The sequence below is a fragment of the Rhinolophus ferrumequinum genome, chromosome 4 (genome assembly GCF_004115265.2).
Source record: "Rhinolophus ferrumequinum isolate MPI-CBG mRhiFer1 chromosome 4, mRhiFer1_v1.p, whole genome shotgun sequence".
NCBI classification, from domain to species: Eukaryota; Metazoa; Chordata; class Mammalia; order Chiroptera; family Rhinolophidae; genus Rhinolophus; species Rhinolophus ferrumequinum.
This window is the reverse complement of record NC_046287.1, coordinates 1,911,812-1,932,722: the sequence shown is the minus strand read 5'-3', so window position 1 is coordinate 1,932,722 and position 20,911 is coordinate 1,911,812. Positions and strand designations below refer to the sequence as shown.

Here is a 20,911-nt window from a genome sequence, read left to right as displayed (position 1 = left end):
GCTTTTAGTGTCATAGCCAAAAAAATCATTGCCATGGCCAACGTCAAGCAGTGTTTCCTTGTGTTTTCTTCTAGGAGTGTTATGGTTTCAGGTCTTACATTGAAGCCTTTCATTGATTTTGAGTTAGTTTGTGACTGGTGTAAGATAGAGGTCCAGTTTTATTCTTTTGTATATAGATTTCCTGTTTTCCCAACACCCTTTATTAGAGGCTTTTTTCCCCATTGAGCATTCTCGGCTCCTTTGTTAAATATGCGTGTATGCTGAGGATTCTTTCTGGGCTCTCTCTTCTGTCCCAGGGGCCTCTATGTTTGCTTTGGTGCCAGGGTTATACCATTTTGATCATTGTAGCTTTGTAGTATAGTTTGAAGTCAGGGAGGGTTAGGCCTCCAGGGTTCTTCATTCTCAAGGTTGCTCTGATTATTCAGGATCTTTAGTGCTTTCATACAAAATTTAGGATTGTTATTTCTATTCTGTGAAAAAATGCAGCCCTTCCAGGTCTGGGGGTGGCCCACATGATGTGTTTCAGCATCCCCCAGGTTCTGGGATTTCCACAGTGGTGTCTTGTCAATGGAGAGCTGCTGGTTGGTCTTGTGGTGGGGATTGAAGTCAGGAATTCCCTATGTCACCATGTGGAGGACATCACTTCTTATCAATTTTATAATAATTTTTAAAATCGAAACAAATTCTCCTGTGGTACCTGAGACTTCAGCAATCTAGTGCATTTCACACCTCAAATAGAATACGTGACTTTGTCAAGAACAGATATAGTGTGACCAAGCACCCCAACCAGAGCAGGGCATGGTGTGTTTCCAAAGTTCACCACTGATAAGGCACCCTCACTAAAAGGTAGGGGTATTTGCTCACAGAATCCGAAAGTTATCTGCTGCGATTTGGGGAAATTGCGGTCTGTATGTGTGATTACGGGTAAATATAACTTTAGGGTTTAGCTGTATTCATTAAGTTCTTTTCTGCAGAGAACTTCCTAAGTACTTTTGGATTAGAAGAGAGACACTCGCTAAAGCTGTTGGTGGATTTCCCATCTGCTTGTGGAGACAGAGCACAAAGAACAAAGAGCCGTCAATAGTGCGTGGTCGGCATTACTAGCTGCCTTGCCCCAGCCCATTATGACAGTTTTCTGGTCATGTCCCAGTGGATCAATTGTGACAACCTGTGGTTTGTTATGTAAAGCAAACCAAGCAAACACGGGCACTGTGTTTCTGATAGGATGATTATATCTTGTTTCTTCCCTACTGTCCTCCCAGACTTTTTGGAAAACCAAGTATATACCACATACCTTCTTATGTGGAAATGGATGTTTTGAAATGCATTTTAATTCCACACTAACTGAGATATACCTTCTGAGTTGCTTTCTTCCTATTTCTGTGGTAGTAATTTATCCTCTGTTAATTTTTTTTAAAGGTACCGATTCCTAAAGTACATCTGAAAAATGCTTAGTTTTAAAAAGAGTTTACAGTTATAAAGCCCTTGATACCTGTGGTCATTTTTAGTGATGAGAAATCAGTATTATGTCCAACCCACACCCTTATTAGGCACCATGTTATTTTATCCATTATCATGAAAACATGGGGATGCATTGTCAAACAAAGTAGATACATTTCATCAGTTAAAAAGTATAAGTATTTTCATTTTCTGTCTATTACTTTTATGTTTGTTTAATTTATCCAGATCTCAATCTGGGACAAGGGCTAAAGTAGCTGGGGTTCATCAAAAGCCGCCATGTATATTAAAACTCTTTATATAATACAACCATTACATTTTCATAAAATGCATCATTGTGTTCGATACAAAATATCTCGTGTTTTTGGAGAATAAAAGACTCACTTGTTTCTTAACCCAGCCACCCTACCTCACATCCTGGGGCGGTTAGAAGTGGGATGAGTGTTTCGTGAATGAGCGAGCTCATTACAAGTGTGATGGGTGGAAATCCCGATTGTGAAAGCTGTGCAAATGCCTGGTTCTGTGCGATTTGTGAGAAGTGTTTCTGAAGAGTATCTGCTGTGCTTGGTCACTTGACTAGGGAATGCAGATTGACCAGTCGCTAGAATAGAGCTTACAGCAAAGCACAAAAGTATTAAGTATAACACACAGTGACAAGCAGAGGTGAGAGGGCTGCCAGAGAGGATGTGACACAGGCTGTCCCAGAGCCAGGTTCACCCAGGATGAAACTGTCAGCAGGAAAGTGCATGTGACCTGAAGGGCGAGGGGCACACATGTTCACAGCAGCCGCGAAGCTGAAGACAGAGACACTGCTGGGTCCCGAGAAAGCGTGGCGTGCCAGGGTGGTGGGTGGGTAGCGTGGAGGGACGGGGTGAAGAAGGCCCCATGTCAGCACTGTCCCTCCAGGCCTGGGGCTTCCAAGTCAGGGGAAGGAACTTGGATTAGGAGTGAAGGCGCTCGCCCGAGGAGTTCAAGCCGCCTGGGGTGCCACGAGATCCGGGTGTAGGAAGAGCCTTTGGCTGCAGTGTGGCAGGTGGAATGGGGCGGCCGTGTGGGAAGCAGTGAGATGACAACTCAGCAGGCAGTGGTGGTGGTGCAAGATGTGCACATTGAACAGTGCACTCTGACCGAGAGCCAGCTGGGACACCCGGGAGAAGTGCAGGCACACTCGTGGGTGGTGTATTGTGAGGGCGAGGGAGGGTGGGGGCAGTGTCCACGATGCACTAGGTAAGCCTTTTGGGGCGCTCCTGAAACAGCATTCTGAGTAAAACATATTTATCATGGCAAAGCTAAGATCCACGGGTCATATTTTTGCTGCTGAGTTCTAAACCTGAGGTCCCAGAATGTCGTAAAATACAAAAGCAGAAGGGACACTGACAATGGTCTAACCCCATCCCCTTTGTTTATCCGTAAGATTAAATCATTTCTTTAGGGTTTTAAACTCTAGCTGGTAGGTGCGAAGTGGAATGAAAAGGTTTTTCATCGGGAGGATCGTGTATTTAAAAGTGGCTTTAGTATTTCCTTTGTTTCAAGGCTAGAGAAGAATTCTTGTAGATACTTTTAAATATTCTTCCATGTCTTTGAGAAGTATCAGTCATGTGGGAAAAAGTGGCGGAAAAGGCTGCATTTCATCAGATTTATTGGTGAGAAATAAATTGAATTTTTGGAATGCTTCTTATAAATGTTTCGGGCATACTCTATTTTTAATAATAACTTTATAATGTGGCTTTCACCTAAACCTCTCAATACGAAATCATACGCCAAAGTGAATTCCTTCAATCTCTGAAAAGAATAGAGCAGACTTTTGATTAAAGACAGAAGAGTGATGTTTCTCTGCTCAACACTCCTGTGTGAACCTAACTAAATACCAGTAACCTGATCAGTGGGAAGGCAGGAGCTTGTGACGCCACCTTTGGAGAAACTGGGGACAACCATTACCTGGAGGATCAGCATAGGCTGGGGGTGGGGACAGGCCGTGGAAACGCGGCCAGGGCGGGAAGACTGTGGGAAGGGAAGGTGTGGGTCTCTATTTCTCTGCACAGCAGGCTGTCCTCACAGGAGGTCAGGGCAGGCCGCAGGGGCCTCGCCCAGTGACATGACGGGTGGAGAACCAGAATTCCAGGCAGGAAATGACACACACGTCGTCTTCATACGCAGCATGTTTCTTGTGTGGCCTTGAGGACACATCGGGTCGCTGTGACGAACCCACATGCTCTCGCTCCGCGGGTGACTGGACTTCAGCTGGTTGACTCGGAGATGACCGTGTGGAGCCACGAGAAGGGGAAGCCCCCGTCTGAGCCTTCCCGGGATGAACGGTCGAGTCCAAGGTTGGGTGTTGGTGCCAGAGTGTTATAAACAACAGACCAAGTGCAGGCTCCTTTCACCCAACTACTCACCAGCAGCCCCTCCCCTCTTTCCTTTAGCAAATGACCGCTCCAGGAAGCACTTCCCTCTTAAAAGATGAGACCATTGTCTGTCAAGCTCAGGCCCTCCACAGAGCAGAAAAGGGCCGAGCTACACAGTCTGCAGGTAGCCAGCAGCCTGACCGTCACTCTCACAGTCCTGGACAAGATCCGTCATCACTGGGAATACGGAAGCTTCTAGAAGCTCAACCCTTCCCCCCTTGTGTGTTTGCTGCTATTCCTCCCCTTCCCTCAGCTCCAAGAACTCCCACTCAGGAAGGCCTCCAGGCCTTCATCTTTATCAACCTTCCCCATCTTTCCTTCTTGTCCTCACATAGTCTTACAGTTGATTCATAGAATCAAAACGAACCATTTCCCCAGGAATTATGTTCTACAAAAATCATAGAATAATTTTTCCCTTAGGGCTTCGTAAAACAATATTTCACTAAAATCCAAACAATATTCTCAACAGTATTTTGAGGGAATATTTCTCAACAGGAAGGAACAATAGACACTTCCTTTGAACAACTCTGAATACATGCCAGTAGCATAATTCTGAAGTTAAAGTCAGTTAGGAAAAGTAGGTCAGAGAACGTAAAAGTGGCCCAGTCTTGACCCAATGGAGGCCCTTAAGTATTCTAGAAGAAGAAAGGGACTGCATGGGCATGGCCTCATGCTCTTAGCCGCAGTATGGTGTCTTTTATTGAAATTCCCCTTTGAGTTTGCTGGGGCTGTGATAACCAAGTACCGCTGTCTGGGCAGCTGGAACAACACACATTTATCTCTCGGTTCTGAGACCAGAAGTCCAAGGTCAAAGTGCCGGCAGGTTGGTTTCTCCAGAGGCCTCTCTCCTGGGCTTGTAAGCAGCTGTCTGCTCCCCGGAGTCTCTTTGTCTTACGAGTATGAGGCGCAGCTCCTATTGGATTAGAGCCCCACCATTATGACCTCATTTAACCTTATTGGCCCCTTAAACACCCTGTCTCCAAATACAGGCGTTTTGGGGGTTAGGACTCCAGCGTATGAGATATGGGGACACACAGTTTAGTCCATAGCAACTCTGAGTCATTATTAGCAATTCATTCAATACTGTTTCCCCAGACAGATCCTTGCCATGCAGACATCTGTGTTGTGAATTTAGGACAGAGCTGTATGCTTGCGTGAGAGGACATGATCTTACAAGATGAAAAGCCTGACAAGAACACACACCTGAGTGGACGGTACGCCGCATCTGTGCAGTGACGTAAGGAGGGCCTGTGGGCAGAGCTCAGGGTCTTGTCCAGAAGCGGTTTCGAGCTTGCTCTAATGCACAGATCTTTGGGCAATCAAGTGACCAAATGTGTCCAATTGTAGAGCAAAATTGAAAACAAAATAGCCCAGAAAATTTAAATTATGCATAGCTCAATGCCCATTTCAATTACAAAATAATTTTTAAAAAGTAGGCACATAATATTTATCTTAGTAGATACAGTGAACATAGAATATCCATCTTTAGTATTATATTATGTAGTAAATATTATTAATAGCATTTAGTAAAGAAATTAAATGTAAAATATCTTAGTAAAACCAAACACGTACATGGTATTTCATTCTAAGCAGCACAACTTGGTTTCTCTGAGAAAAACTGATCATGAAACCCACTTGGAGGAAGTAGTGAGTTTATGTTCTAAGGTTTCTAACTAAAAGCATGTAAAGTGCTATAAAACTGATAGCTTTCATTTTGGTACAATATCTTTAGGAAAAAAGTTGATAACTGGTCCGGTAATTGATTAAACGTGATCCCTAGTTTCTAAAATTACACTTGGCTTTTCCCCTGACCATGCGCTCCTTCTCGTCTTTGTGGCCCACCATCCAGGTGTGCTTTGAAGTCAAGAAAATACAAATCAGCGGGAAGTTAACAGGCTGAAGGGCCCCTGGGAATTGTCGTCTCGTCCAACAAAAGATGCCGTGTGTCTATTTGATTTTTCATGGCAGAATTGAGAAAGAATAGAGAAGTCATGAAATAGTTTTGATCTGTGATCATGTCGAGCGTTCTCTTGTTTTTCTGCCAAATTCATTGTTTTTTCTACCTATGCGAAAATTATTCTAATAATACTCACATTTTGCCTAAACTAGCATTTTCTTTTCTCAGCTCCAAGAACTCCCACCTTATTCCCAAAAGAATTTAAAGAAACTTAATTCTATTTTCCTTCCTGAAAACTAAACACAAAATAGCAAAACATTTACACATTGTACATTTGGCTAACAGTGCAAAATGCATTTAAAAAGATTTTAGGTTTGAGAGGTGATTTTGTTTCCATTGAAGTGGTGTTTTTTGTAGAACTAAATTCAGTTTCTAATTTTGCGGATTGTGGATAGGCTGTGCAAACACCACTTTTCCAGAATCTGTTTTCCTTCATCTTCCTCCACTAAAGAGTCTGGGTAACAGTAAGATCACATTTCCAGGATCCTTCAGAGGTGACCTGCACGAGACAAGGAAATGCAAACAAAAATCACTAAACAGGGCCTCTTGGGAGGCGCTATAAAATAGAAAAATGTTTTGTTTTTTAAAGCGTGCCCCCAGCCACCTTTGTGAGGACTGTGGTTCTCCGCATTCTTCCTGCCTTGAGATCCAGCGGCCTCTTTGCACCATGAGGCCACGGCCCCTCCGGGGCTGTGACGGCCCAACAGCTGGCCTTGTGCTTCCTCCCTCCATCATCCTTGGCGCTAAGGGAAATTAAATACTTAGTAGTTTAAGCCACAGCTCATTGAACTTTTTGTTCCTAGTGGCCAAATGCAGTGAAACAATGCTCACAATATTTCGTGACATTTTTCTGTGACCTGTGAAAAAGATAGTGGCTTAGCTTGTGAAATGATTTAGCAGTCAATGCACTAGTTTAATTCATTGGTGGATTTATTGCACAACAATCATTTCTATGTGATTCTTTTTAAGTAGGCATATGTAAGAAATCCACTTTGGTGTCTAATTTTATGCATAAATCTTTGCGTTAGTCCAAACTGAGGACCATTGTTTGGAAACGACCCCAGCGTCCCCAGTTGCTTTGGTAGCAAATATGTTGCATGTTTGTTTATGGAATATTTATTACCAGAAGTTGGTGAACCGTCTAAACCAGTTATTTTTTCAGGATGTCCTTTCTGTATCACTAACTAGTGCTGATATGTTCTGGGAACAGTGTGTTTGTTGGGAGGCGAGGGGGATAAATTCTGGGTCTGTTCATTGTTGAACAGGGACCCGGCCCCACTCAGCATGGTCCGTGAGTGGGTTCCCAGTTTCCTCACCAGGAAGCTGCAGCTTTGCATCCTGCCTCCCCTAAGTAGGGCATGCCTCATCCTAAATGAGAGACTGTCCTCTTTGGTAGCTGTTTCTTCACTGTCCCCTGTCATTTCTCCACAGTGTAGCTACATGGCTCACTGGGAACCACTAGAGAGCTTGGACTCTCAGATTTGTGTTTGGCAGGCAGGTCTCCCCAAGAGGCTGTGTGTAGGCAAGCTTGGGGACCACTGATGCAGACAGAAGGCAGAGACCGTGGCCAGAAGGGCTCTGTTTAACTTGGCTGGAATCAGCAATGCCTGATTCTCTAACAAAACAGTAGTTAATCTCTCAGTCTCAAAGCTTCTAATCAATAGGAAAGAACAAATACAGAGGTGTCTTCAAACTTCTCAGTTATTGCATCGTGCCGTACTAATGCATAACCGAATGATTTAAGGACCAGCCTTAATTGAGTTTCTGAAGTCGAAGGGCTTCTCTTTTCTTTTTTGACTTGTTTCACCCTGAAATTAGGGGTGCAGTAATGCTGGGTGTTGGCTGACAGTTGGGAATTAAAATTGCAAAGGAGCAGAAGGGGTCCCTCCTTAATGCACAGGGAAAGGGTAACGCCCCTCCCCCTCCAGCTGATCTGTGCCTGGCTTGTCCCTGAGGCCAGGTGTCCCCAGGGCTGAGGTGTGGACCCCCCCGGATACAGTGTGAGCACAACTGCCAGGCTCACATGCAGACCCTTTGAGATGACCTACCGGCACATCACTGGACAAAAAATATCCCCTGGGGCTGTTTATGTTTGTTTGATGGATGTCGGATGTTTAGTGCTCACTTCAGAACGTCTGCAGTGAGACACGTGTCTCCCCAGGTGCCCTGCGCTGTTCATCCTTCGCTGTCCATTCGGGTCACTAGACGGTGTCTTCCTAGTGATAATAAATTATTGTTGGTCCGAGTACCCGGGGACATAATGACGGCCCCACCATTTTGTTTGGAAGAGGATCCAAGATATTAATAAACCCAAGTTTCTGTAGATGGTAAATGAAAGGTCTAACTTGAATCTAGATTCTCAGTCTGACCCTTTCCTGTAACACGTGGGCCCCCCAGGCTCACATAAATGGGTTGACAGAAGTGAAACTTCCCCAGGACTTAGGATTGGAGCTCTGGGCAACACAGCAGCTGAAATCAGTAGCGCTGGTGACTCCTAGGTCAGTTGTATCTCATGGTGTGTTGTGGCGTCTTCTCGCCAGGCACTGACAGTTTATCTGGTTTCCTTAGCTCTTGCAGCAGATTATAACAAAGCACAAGGAAAGAATGAAACCCAAATCCGAGGTCCTCTTCTGTGTAGTCCTCGGCCAGTCTGGTGCTTTTCTGTCCGCCGCATCTCGTTTATCATGTGAACTCTAATACACATAATGTAAAACAGCAAGTAAAAAAATGTGTTAGAGGTGAGCGTCAAATATATAACATCCGTGTAATATAAATGTCTTAGGGGATTAAAATATCATCAAAATAAACACTTGATAAGATTCAGAAAAACTTAACATGAAAAATTGAAAATGAAATAATATTATTTAGGACTTTTAAAGATCATGGTCGAAGAAAAACGCCTGGGTAGGAACAGCATGGAGCCCCCAGGGGACGTTGTGCAAATCCTCGCAGCTGCTGGAAGGCAGCGCTGTTGCAGCCTAGTGGCCCCTAGGCCCCTGGTCAGATCGCAGGGCTACCCGATTGTGTGGTGGGGTGTTGGCCCGGCACTTCGCTTCTCTCGGGGCCGCAGTATTTTCCTGGGTAAGGAACTGTTGTGTCTGTTTTGAAGGAAGCCTGTGAGGTCTTCTCTGACTTCTCCCCTCATACTCCAGGCAGCAGGAGGGTCAAGCAGTTACTAAATCAGTCCCAACATTGTCTAATTCACCTGCTGCTTGTTCAGATAATAGGTGACATTGAGGCAGACTCTAACGTAAAAGCAGTGTGACCTCCAAGGGAAATTTTGAAATCTGTGTTGATTTTGTCACAAACTTTTGGGCAAGAGTGACACAGAGCCTGTACAGGATCAAGACGGCAGAAGGTCCCAAGAAGGTGCCTCCACATGAAGCTTCACTGGCCTAATCGCAGGACACGTCCATATTCCTTGATGGCTGAAGAGTAAGAGTGACCACAGAACATCTGCACGCAGAATATCTGCTTTGGGACCATGCTACCTTCGCAGTCACCACTCACTGCCGAGCACCTTGTCGCAGACGCGTCAGACACACGTGCTGCCACAGGCCTCTGGACCAAGGCGCATCATGTCTCTGCTGGAAATGAGTGACCCCAGGACACGCTTGTCCCTCCGCCTGGGAAGCAGAAAGACCCTCTGCTTCCGCACTGTGTGCCTAACTGCAGCCACTTGATTCTGAGCAGTCAGTGAAGTCGGGAGTTCTCAGCTCAATGCAGAAAGCAGTATTACCGAAAATGCCGTCATTTATTTCACTGTGAGAAGAAATTATGAACCTGAGCATCACAGAGGCAGAAAGAAGCTTGTAGAAGTCTGAAGTTTGCTGATGATCATAGTCTTGGCTAACACTCCCAGCCCTACGTGCCAGGCACTCCCCGAGGTAGGAATACATTGTTTAAGCCTCACGTCCACCCTTTGAGGTAGGAAGTAGGAAGCTGACGACGCAAACACGAAGCTTCGTGACACTGCATCGCTCATGGTGTCCAGCAAAGGAATGGACGTTCACCACCTCGTCTGGGGCCTGACGCCTGCCCTCAGAGCTGGGTCCTTCACCGGCACCCTGGGCGCCTGGCCCCGACGCAGCGCAGAGCACATGCCAGAGGCAGGCTCTGTTCTGAGTGGCCTTTGTCAACTTCAGTGAAAGAAATGCGGTTGAAGGCATAGCACCCGTTAAGTTCCAGTACACCTACCCCAGCTGTGTTCAGCCCAGTGGATCACGCGAACCCCACGCGTTGCCTGTCCTGAAGGGCAGGGCTGTTTCCCTGGAGCCCCCTTCGGCCTGCACAGTGTCCAGGTGCTCTGTGCTCCCACATACCTGTACTGTCAGGCCCATCTTTATTTGATGGCCTGGAGGGTTTCTAATAGCTTTTTGGTGGAGTCTTTAGGGTTTTCTATACATACATGGCATCATGTCATCTGCAAAGAGTGACAATTTAACTTCTTCATTCCCAATGTGGATGCCTTTTATTTCTTTCTCTTGCCTGATTGCTCTGGCGAGGACTTCCAACACTATGTTGAAAAGTAGAGGTGATAGGGGACAGCACTGTCGTGTTCCTGAATATAAAGCAAAGGGCTTCAGTTTTTCAGCGTTAATTATGAGATTAGCTGAGCGTTTGTCATATATGGCCTTTATCATGTTAAGGTATTTTCCTTCTATACCTATTTTATTAAGTGTTTTAATCATAAATGGATGTTGTATCTTGTCAAATGCTTTTTTTTGCATAAATTGATAAAATCATATGATTTTTTTCCTTTATTTTGTTTATATGACGTATCACTTTGATGGATTTGAATATGTTCAACCGTCCTTGTGCCCCTGGGATGTACCCCACTTGGTCGTGATGAATAATCTTTTTAATGCGTTGTTGCATTTGATTTGCTACAATTTTGTTTAGGATTTTTGCATCTGTATTCATCAGAGATGAATTCATCAGTTGGTCTGTAGTTTTCTTTTTTGTGTCGTCCTTACCAGGTGTTGGTCTCGTTGTGTAGTTTTAATGGTTTGTCTTTCCCTTTTTCAGAAATTGAGAAGGGAGGATGTGGGGACCCCGGCGTCCCAGCCTATGGACAGCGGACTGGCAGCAGCTTTCTCCATGGAGACACCCTCACCTTTGAGTGCCAGGCAGCCTTCGAACTGGTGGGGGAGAGAGTCATCACGTGTCAGCAGAACAACCAGTGGTCGGGCAACAAGCCCAGCTGCGTGTGTGAGTCCTAGGCCTGGCCCGGGGCCCTTTATCCTGCCCTGCTCTGCCCGGGGGACAGAGGGAAGTGAGTGTGCACTCAGGCGTTAGCCCCCAAATGCCCGGGAGAGAGAGCTTCTCTGACCAGCAGCAGCAAAGCCAAGTGCCCCTTGCCGCCTGGTCACTGGCCGGTGGTGCACCAGGGAACACAGCACATGGCTGTGTCTGAGGCGGGGCTGCGTGTGGAGTCTAGGGCAGTGGTCTTTGGCACTCCACGGTGACAGGGCCTGAGCTGTGAGCATGGGCGGGGCCGTCAGTTTGCATTTCAGAGGAAGAACTGCCTGTTTCCAGGGAGGGAAAGTATTTTAACAAGGAGGAAAGAGGGACTTCAGAACCAAGTTAATGGTTGTTTTTCTTTCTCTTGTTGTTGTTTTTGTTTTTTGTTTGTTTTTTTTTTGTAACTAAATATAGCAGTGGCCAGAAAATGGATATGAAATCATGTTGAACAGGAAGGAAAACCATATCCTAGAAATAAATGCAACAGCTGTTCCCTCCAAAAATACCGGGGCTGGGTGCCAAAACAATGTGTACACATTACTTATGTTCATCTTTTGTTATCAGTACTGTATCCTGAGTATTACAATTTTAATATAGTTTTTTCCTTTCTTAAAATATGTATACAATTTTTGGCACCCTCTATATATGCACGGATTTTTAAGTACACAATCTTAAAAGTAAATTTCCCAAGAGATTTTTGTAGTATCTGCCCAGAATATGGCCTGATTTTCCAAGTTATTATTTACCAATAATTACCCTGTAATAAATAGATAAATAACTTGAGAAAATGCACGTTAGAGGAAACAAACTATAAAGTCAAAAGATATCCTAGAAGACTGAATAGGCCCAATATTATTTTCCAGAAGTTGTTCTTGTGACACAGACACATCTCTTCATGTGAATATTTATTCCGTAGAAGGAAAGTTGTAAATAGAAATGTTTGTCTTTTGCCCCAAGTTTTAGTGCGCTGGATAGGACCATGTTTGAAAGGAGCCTCTACTTGGTTTTGTGTAGGTCTGGTTGTGTTACATATGATGGAATATTCTAGTTAGTTTGGGTAAAGAGAGAACGTCGTGCTCCAGAGTGAGCGATTTATAGTCGTGGTCCTGATCCTGGTGATGGGCAGGCCAGGTCCCTTCCCGGGGTCCCTTCCCCGGGGTCCGTTCCTGAGGTCCCTTCCCGGGGTCCCTTCCCCGGGGTCCCTTCCCGGGGTCCCTTCCCCGGGTCCCTTCCCGGGGTCCTTTCCCAGGGGTCCCTTCCCAGGGTCCCTTCCCGGGGTCCTTTCCCGGGTCCCTTCCCGGGGTCCCTTCCCGGGGTCCCTTCCCGGGCTTCCTTCCCAGGGGTCCCTTCCCGGGGTCCCTTTCCGGGGTTCTTTCCCAGGGGTCCCTTCCCGGGGTCCCTTCCCGGGGTCCTTTCCCAGGGGTCCCTTCCCGGGGTCCCTTCCCGGGGTCCTTTCCCGGGTCCCTTCCCGGGGTCCCTTCCTGGGGTCCCTTCCCGGGCTTCCTTCCCAGGGGTCCCTTCTCGGGGTCCCTTTCCGGGGTTCTTTCCCAGGGGTCTCTTCCCCGGGGTCCCTTCCCTGGGTCCCTTCCCGGGGTTCTTTCCCAGGGTCTCTTCCTGGGGTCCCTTCCTTGTGTTCCTTCCCTGTTTCTCAGCCATCCCTGCACCCAGTCGGCAGAAACCTCTGTGTCTCCACAGTTTCATGCTTCTTCAACTTCACTGCGTCATCGGGGATCATCCTGTCCCCAAATTACCCCGAGGAGTACGGGAACAACATGAACTGTGTGTGGCTGATCCTCTCCGAGCCGGGAACCAGGGTTCACCTCATCTTTAACGACTTTGACGTGGAGCCACAGTTCGACTTCCTCGCCATCAAGGATGACGGCATTTCTGACGTCACCGTCCTCGGGACCTTTTCCGGCAATGATGTGCCCGCCCAGCTGGCCAGCAGCGGGCACGTGGTCCGCTTGGAATTTCAGTCGGATCACTCCACGACTGGCAGAGGGTTCAACATCACTTACACCAGTAAGTGTGCCCACCCGCCGTCAAGCCTGCCCCCTTTACTGACACTCAGGGAGCCGAGTGTCAAGGCCGGTGCTTCTGAGGTTTCATAGTCATAATTAACATGATGAGAGGAGCAAAACTATACAGTATTATCCTGCTAACCCTAAAAATGCATCCGTGTTTACCTTAGCGTCCTGGTCACCCCCGTGGTAAGCACTGGCTCTCTCACGTGTCTTCTCTCTTTCTGACCTGCCTGCCTCCCTTCCTTTCCTCTTCCTTCCCATCCATCCATCCATCCATCCATCCATCCCCCCACCCAACTATGTACACTCTGTGCACAGAAACAGTACAGGAACAAGGATTGAGGCATTTGGGGTCAGGAGCCGTGGATGAGACCCAGCTCTTGTGTTTACTTGGTGAATTGTGATAAGGCAGCTAACTTTTCCTTGCTTCGGATTTCTTATTTGCAAACTAGATTTTATTTACAAACATCAACATACATGTCTTGTGGAGGGAATAAAGTAAGATTCAAATGTTAAATTAGTTACAAGTGACAACTTTCTCACTGCGTACTTCTCTGAGGTGCTGTGCTCAGAATTCGCACAAGTACCCTGTTTCCCTGAAAATAAAACCTGCCTGGACCATCAGCTCTAATGCATCTTTTGGAGTAAAAATTAATATAAGACCCGGTCTCATTTTAACATACAAGACCCGGTCTATCATATGATGTGATGTGATATGATATGATATAATTAATATAGTATACTGGGTCTTATCTTAATTTTTACTCCAAAAGATGCATTAGAGCTGATGGTCCAGCTAGGTCTTATTTTCGGGGAAACACGGTAATTGGTAATTATTTCCTGTGACTAGAACTCCGGGATGTAGGCTGCACAGTCCTCGTTCTGTAAATGAAGCGAGCTGGGCTCAGACCTGCAGGGTCATCTGCCCATGAGCAGGTGACGCTCAAGAGCCAGGATTCTAACCAAGATGCGTGTGAACCAAACTCCTCCCCGCCCCCCACCTCTTCTCAGTTTTCCTTCGTGGATGTGAGGGCTGCTGTCGAGCTGGTCCATGCTGTGTGGGTGTAGTTACATCCCTGTGCCCATCCATCTCTCTCTCTCACGAGAGGACAATATCCTGTTAACTTGCTGCATTTATCTATCTGCCTAGGAATAAATAACTCAAATTTAGGACAATACGTTGCTTTGTAACTAGGTTCTTTTAATACATATAATTAATACATGGATTAATATTTGAATATTTTATTCTTTTTTTTTTCCTTTTCAGCATTTGGTCAAAACGAGTGCCATGATCCTGGCATCCCCATAAATGGACGGCGTTTTGGTGACCGGTTTCTCCTTGGGAGCTCGGTTTCCTTCCACTGTGACGATGGCTTTGTCAAAACCCAGGGCTCAGAGTCCATCACCTGCATCCTGCAGGATGGGAATGTCGTTTGGAGCTCAGCCGTGCCTCGATGTGAAGGTACGTCCTCTCTCATTTCCCTTATTTTCCTTTGAAATGGTGCATCTAATTTAAACACAAACGAATGAACAGCTGCATTGGTTTCCTAGGACTGCTGTCACAGAGGCGCACAAATCTAGGGTTTAAACACAAAAAGGTGGTGTCCCTCAGGCCCGAAGGCCAGACATCTGAGATCCAGACGGCGCAGGGCTGGTTCCTTCCGAGGCCGCTAGGGCAGGGTCAGCTCCAGGTGTCGCCCAGCTCCAGTGGTCTGCTGGCATCTCTGGAGTTTCTTGGCTTGTAGAATCATCACTCCAGTTTTCTCCAGGTGGAAGTACCTCTGAGTCCAAATTTCCCTGTTTCTGAGGAATCAGTCACATTGGCTCATGGCCTGCTCCAGGGACCTCATCTTCACTAATTACATCCACACTGACCCTCTACCCAAACAGGCCACATTCTCACTTGATCTTAGCCAAAAGGCCGAGAAGCGATAGAGGCCACATCCTCAGTGCTGGGATTAGGACTTCAACACGTGGATGTGGGCGCACGTGATTCATCCCATAATAACAACATAGTTTTTAGTCAACTACTTCACATGTAGCTGATGTAAATACCTAGTTTTCTTCTTGACATTTCCACTCTGGTTACCTATGTAAGAAACGAGCAGACAGAAAAAACAGTTAGGGAGCGTATTACCTCTAATGTCTCCTCAGGTAAAATATATTGACTTAGAATATATACTCACACCCTCCCTATCAGAATGGTCCATGCACAATGAGTAAAGAGAAGCTTTATAAAAAATTTATCTCCAGTGAACACCAAAGAAATAGAGGTCTTTTCAGTAGTCACTTTTTTGAGCAATTTTAGATACACAGAAAAATTGAGAGGAAAGTACAGAGATTTCCGGTCTACACCCCCTAACCCCGCCCCCCACACACACCCACAGCCTCCCTGTCATCAGCCCCCTGAAGGGACATTTGTGACACCTGGTGAGCCTGCACTGACTTGTCATCACCCAGAATCCACCATTCACATCAGATCACTCTTGTCGCTCCTTCTGTGGGTCTGGACAGATGTGTAATGACCTGTCGCCACCATCACAGCGTCACACAGAGGAGTGTCACTGCCCTAAATGTCCCCTCTGCTCCCCATTCACCCCTCCCCCAACCCCTGACAACCTGGCCTTTTCACTGTCTCCATAGTATTGTCTTTTCCACAGACAAATGTAATGTAATTCCATATTACAAAATTGGGATTATATAGTATGGTAGCCTTTTGAAAATTGGCAAGATACACAGATTTTCACACAATGGTAAAATACCATTTTTGTGTATCAAATGGGCAGAGGTTTTAACACATCAATAAGATGTATTATTGGTAAGGTTGTCAGGTAGCTGGCATTTCCTCTGTGTTCTGGAGAGTATAAAATCAGAACATCACAGTGTACAGTTATATTAAGGGTCCTAATTTTTTCCTACCTTTTCAGCCATAAATTTACTTCAGGATCAGTATTAAAAGGATGTATTCAAGCAACTGTGAAAAGATTTTTTTTCAAGAGGCTTTTTTTCAGTATTAAATATGATAGTAAAAGTTCAGAAAAACTAGGTTTTAAACAGAGAACCAGTTAGACAAATCATGACACATTTACAAACAAGGATAGCATGCATCACTGACAAGATTGTAACATCAAAGGTGCTCATTACATGTAATCCAGTGAAAGATCACATGATACAACTGTCTCTGTTGTAATATGCCAGTTTGAAAAAAAAATATATATAAATTTAAATGTATATATGTATTTAATATAAACACAGAAATATATATATGCATATTTGTACGTGTGTGTGTATGTATATATGTGTATAATTTTTAAAAACTGAAAAGGAAGTTATACACCAAAATGTTAATCAAAGTTATGGGTGAATTTTTTGACTCTTCATTTCATTTCATTTTCTCGGATTCTTTAGTGAAGAGGTGTTTCTTTTATAATAAGGGAATAGAAGAGAAATCCATATCAAATACCGCGATTCCCTGGAAATAAGATCTAGTCGGACCATCAGCTCTAATGCGTCTTTTGGTACAAAAATTAATATAAGACTCAGTATTATATTGTATTATATTTTATATTATATTTTATATCATATCATATCATTATATTATAAAGACCTGGTCTTATGTTATAGTAAAATAAGACCGGGTCTTATATTAATTTTTGCTCCAAAGACGCATTAGAGCTGATGGTCCGGCTAGGTCTTATTTCCGGGGAAACGTGGTAGAACCCACAGTGGAGGGTTACTCCCCTCTGTAGACTGACTGACCTGACATCACCAGGCAGGTGCTCTGAGCAGGAGCAGAGTCTCCCCGTGGAAGGCCCCCCCAGCCCGGCCCCCCAGCCCGCTGACTGGCAGCGCGGTGGAGTGGGGCTGTGGGTGGGTGGTGACCGCGTCCTGCCCCCAGCCCTCCCTCCAAAGTGATCCGTCATTATTTTAAGGATCAGTGTCATTTTAAGTCAGCACTGGCAGACTCTGCTGAAATGACAGAAAGGTGTTCGTGTTTCCATACTTTCTGAAGTTGTTAAAACAATTTGGTGGGCTGTGAGCACCCCCAGGGGTAGAAAATCAATAAACGGAAGGGCAAGAAAATAATAGAATTTTCATTTTTTTATCTATTTGATTGCGTATTTTAAATGTGTGGTTTTTGTGTAAAAACAGCACTGTATCAAACGTTAATGAATGGATGGGTTATTACGAGTACGTAAACACCCACTCGTGGGTGCTCTGATGGACGATGCTAACCACGTGCAGGGTTGAGCGCCTTCGCCGACACTGCTCCAGCCACACGTGTCTCTACTCACTTTGCAGCCTGAACCATTGCATGAGAAGGGGTTTCAGACAAACTGGACTCTCGGCCTGTTCTCTCCCGGACAATTCCAGCCGGCACAGCTGGGTGCCCACGCATTGTGGGCTCAGGGCAGGTCTGACCCTCAGCGCGGTCCAGGCCCAGGAAGAAAAGGACACTGGTTTGTGGCAGGTGACTGTTTGCATAAAGTCAGACAGAAGTTTCAAAGGATCACATGAAATGTGAATGGACAACTCTGTCATTATTCAGAAGAAACTTTCAGATAAAGTTCAGTGCGAAACCCAGCTATGGGTTAACAAAGAAAACAACACGGAGGACTAGTTAAGTCTGAAAGAGATGCTTCAAGTTTCCTTGATGGCTGAGCACAGGTGACGCTCAGAGAAGACCTGAGGAGGTGGCTGGCTAGGTCCTGGGGCAGTGCCCCTTCTGAGGGGGAATCGAAACCCCGTAGCAGAGCCTGCATAGGAGGAGACTGTCCCTCCCACCCACCCTGTGTGGGACAAAAAGAAAACAGGAACGCATTACCGTTATTAGGGAGTTAGGCAAAAAACAAAAAATAAAGTAGAATACTATATTAACTAAAATCAACGTGAGAAAGTAATTCAATGCAACAGTGAGTTCTTTGTTAATATCAATACAATAGGCAAACCCTCTATGATTCTGGTAAGGAAACTCAGAGGAAGAAAAGTATTTAGCAGTATAAAAGAGGAATAACCATAATTAAAAATAATTTAATACACTAATAATGCATTGTTGATAATTTTACATAAAGAGTAAAAGGCTCACAATTAAGAATTATTTTTTAAACAGTCTGTTTATTCTGGCAGAATGTACTGGATGCAAGCATATCGTGGGTGTAAATTGTGTGACTTCTGGATGAAAGATATCTCTCTTTATTTGTTCTGTCTCTAACCTGCCTGTATTTTTCAGCACAGCTCAGTGTCATTAAAAACATAAGTTACGAAGGGGGAAAAATAATTGTACAGCAATACATCATTAACTCTATGGCAACAGATTTTAAAGTTCAAAGGAATAGGTAATTTCCTTAATAGTAACCATAATAACAATAATAATAAATGACCTAAAGTGACCCAAATCAAAAGTGCAAAATGTGAATCAACAAAGTACCATAAAAAGAGATTTGAAAACAGATTAAAGACTGAAAAAGACACAAACACCCAAGAGATGCATAAATATGTTCTCGATCTTTCACGTACAGAGGATTTAGTGTTGGGAAAACTCACAGGTAATGGAAAAGATGGACTAAGTCCTGTAGGACGTTGTAAAAAGCCCGTGTTAGTGTAATACATCCAAGCCAAGGATTTAGTTTACAAATAAAGCTACAGAAAACAATACGTATACTCAGGAAGGGCTTCACCAGGAAGTTACCTGGCATACAACACCAGCGAGTCCCTAAATCAAAGGAGACTTGTGTTTTGAACACCTTATTCACACACATGCTATTTTGTTATCACCTACGTGAATGCAACCCTCACGTCCCTGGTGCTGCTCACAGGACATTCCTGATTCTGGATCTCCGCCAGACAGGTCTTCTCTTCTTGCTGGGACCTGATGGGTTGTGACCAAGTAGGTACTAAGCGGCAGTGACAGGTCCAGCTTCTGGCCCAGAGTCTTTGATCGCCAGCAAGACCTTTCCCACAGCCACGAAGGCCCTGTGGGCATAGTCCCTCCCTGTGTAGCCCCAGGGCAGTGACCTCTCACTTGGGCTCCCCACGTGGCGGGTGTGTTTGTTATCTCAGCATCCCCTAATCAGAGCTGACTACTGAGCAAAGCTGACATCGTCATACAGTACTTCAGGGTTTAGATTTGTCTGTCCGCAGTATTAAGATTAACCTGTTTGTTTCATCAGGATAAAGGGATACACGTTCTGAAGTGCACTGTAAATTATAGTGATATGTAAAAGACAGGATGTTAGAAAAATAACATTGACAATTTAGGTGCATTCCAACATGACAGCTCACAAAATTTTAAAGCTTTACTAAAGGAAACACATCTTTGTATTGGGGAAATAATTCATTATACAGATTTAGAAGTATCTCAGCTATCTTTTTTTTTTTTCTAAATCTCCGAGATAGTATCATTGGATAGTTACATAAACATGAAGTGAAGCTTACTACAAAGAACTTGAACTCAGTTTACTTGGGAATAAGTTTTGCTTTGATAGTTGAAATGGTCAAACCAGGAACAGAGCAGAGCTAGTTGTGTGACAGCCGTGTGCTCAGTGACCTGCTGACACCCTGCCTCACCTTTCAGCCCCGTGTGGTGGACATCTGACAGCTTCGAGTGGCGTCATTTTGCCTCCGGGATGGCCAGGATATTATAAAGATTCTTTAAACTGTGAATGGATAATTGAAGCAAAACCAGGACATTCTATCAAAATAACTTTTGATAGGTAAGGAAAACCTTTTCCTCCTTAATTTGGAACCTCGCATGTGCAGTGTTTTTAGCTAAGTGGATCTTAAAAATTTGAAATATGACAGTTGCTCATTGGTTCCCCCAGACGAGTTCAGTTACAAAGACGTAGGCTCTTGCTCAGTGAGGTTCGTCCTTGGATTTTATCCTCCACGACCAGCTCAGGCGCCCCTTGCAGGCTTGCCTGAGGAGTGCTGGTCCTGGGCGGATGTGTGTCCCAAGTGCACTGCGTGGCCTGCCACGGGGCTCCGTGGGCCCCTCAGGTGCCTTCCCGAAGGGTGGGAAGCAGCGCATGTTTGGTGGTGACCCTGGGATCTGGAGCGGGCTAAGCGCCTTTAGTTCGCAGAGTTGGCAGTGGCCGGGGCGTGACCAGTTAGTCACCTGGGAATTATCCAGGACTGGTACTACCCCTGGGATGTCGTTTGGTGCAGCTATTTGATTGTCTATATGGTAACCTAAAATAATCATGCTATTCCAGTCTTTTGTGATTAAAACATGTTCCCATTTGTCTCAACAACGGAATCGATTTGATGATTAGAAACGAAAAAGTTTTTTGAACGAGCCACGTGCTTTAAAACCTATTTAGTGTTTCACGCTTAGTCTCAGAGCAGCATCAGGCTTTTTCCAACAATAACCTTCTCCATGACTAGACTGAGTTCTGGGTTTTAATATTCAAAATATTACAATGTCTCAAAATGAAGAATATTCTTACATTATTTTTTTTTTGCTCCCACTAATTTTATAACAATCAAAACTTTCATACAGGAAAGGTTTTGAGTAGGAGTTGTTCTTATCTGTTAGTAATTATTTGTATTTGAAATTGTTATTTCTATGATTACTTTTCTCTGATAGAATAATAATAATCTCCACTAGGATAATATTTCAGAAGAAGAATTTTGGTTTGCATCTCCGTTATGTTGGAGAATGTCTCCTTGCACGTACCTTAATCACCAGGAGAACATTAGCTCGGTAGTATTCAGTAAACTAAGTCTGGTGTGTTACTAGATTTTATACTTCCTGGTGTTGTGAGGGTAAGAAGCAGAAGCACATTCGAACTCCCTGGGAGCTGAATCACTTTGCAAAAGCTGTG

The 20,911-nt window shown here is 44.8% G+C and overlaps 1 protein-coding gene across 1 annotated transcript in view; it reads left to right on the top strand.

Annotated features, from left to right (window-relative positions):
- The window catches only part of CSMD1 (CUB and Sushi multiple domains 1), a 1,609,724-nt gene that overhangs the window by 1,276,102 nt on the left and 312,711 nt on the right, over nt 1-20,911 (top strand). The window contains exons 13-16 of the mRNA XM_033104535.1: nt 10,849-11,031; nt 12,760-13,086; nt 14,356-14,550; nt 19,663-19,801. Coding sequence (XP_032960426.1) covers nt 10,849-11,031; nt 12,760-13,086; nt 14,356-14,550; nt 19,663-19,801 — 844 coding nt within the window. The remainder of the gene's footprint in view (nt 1-10,848; nt 11,032-12,759; nt 13,087-14,355; nt 14,551-19,662; nt 19,802-20,911) is intronic.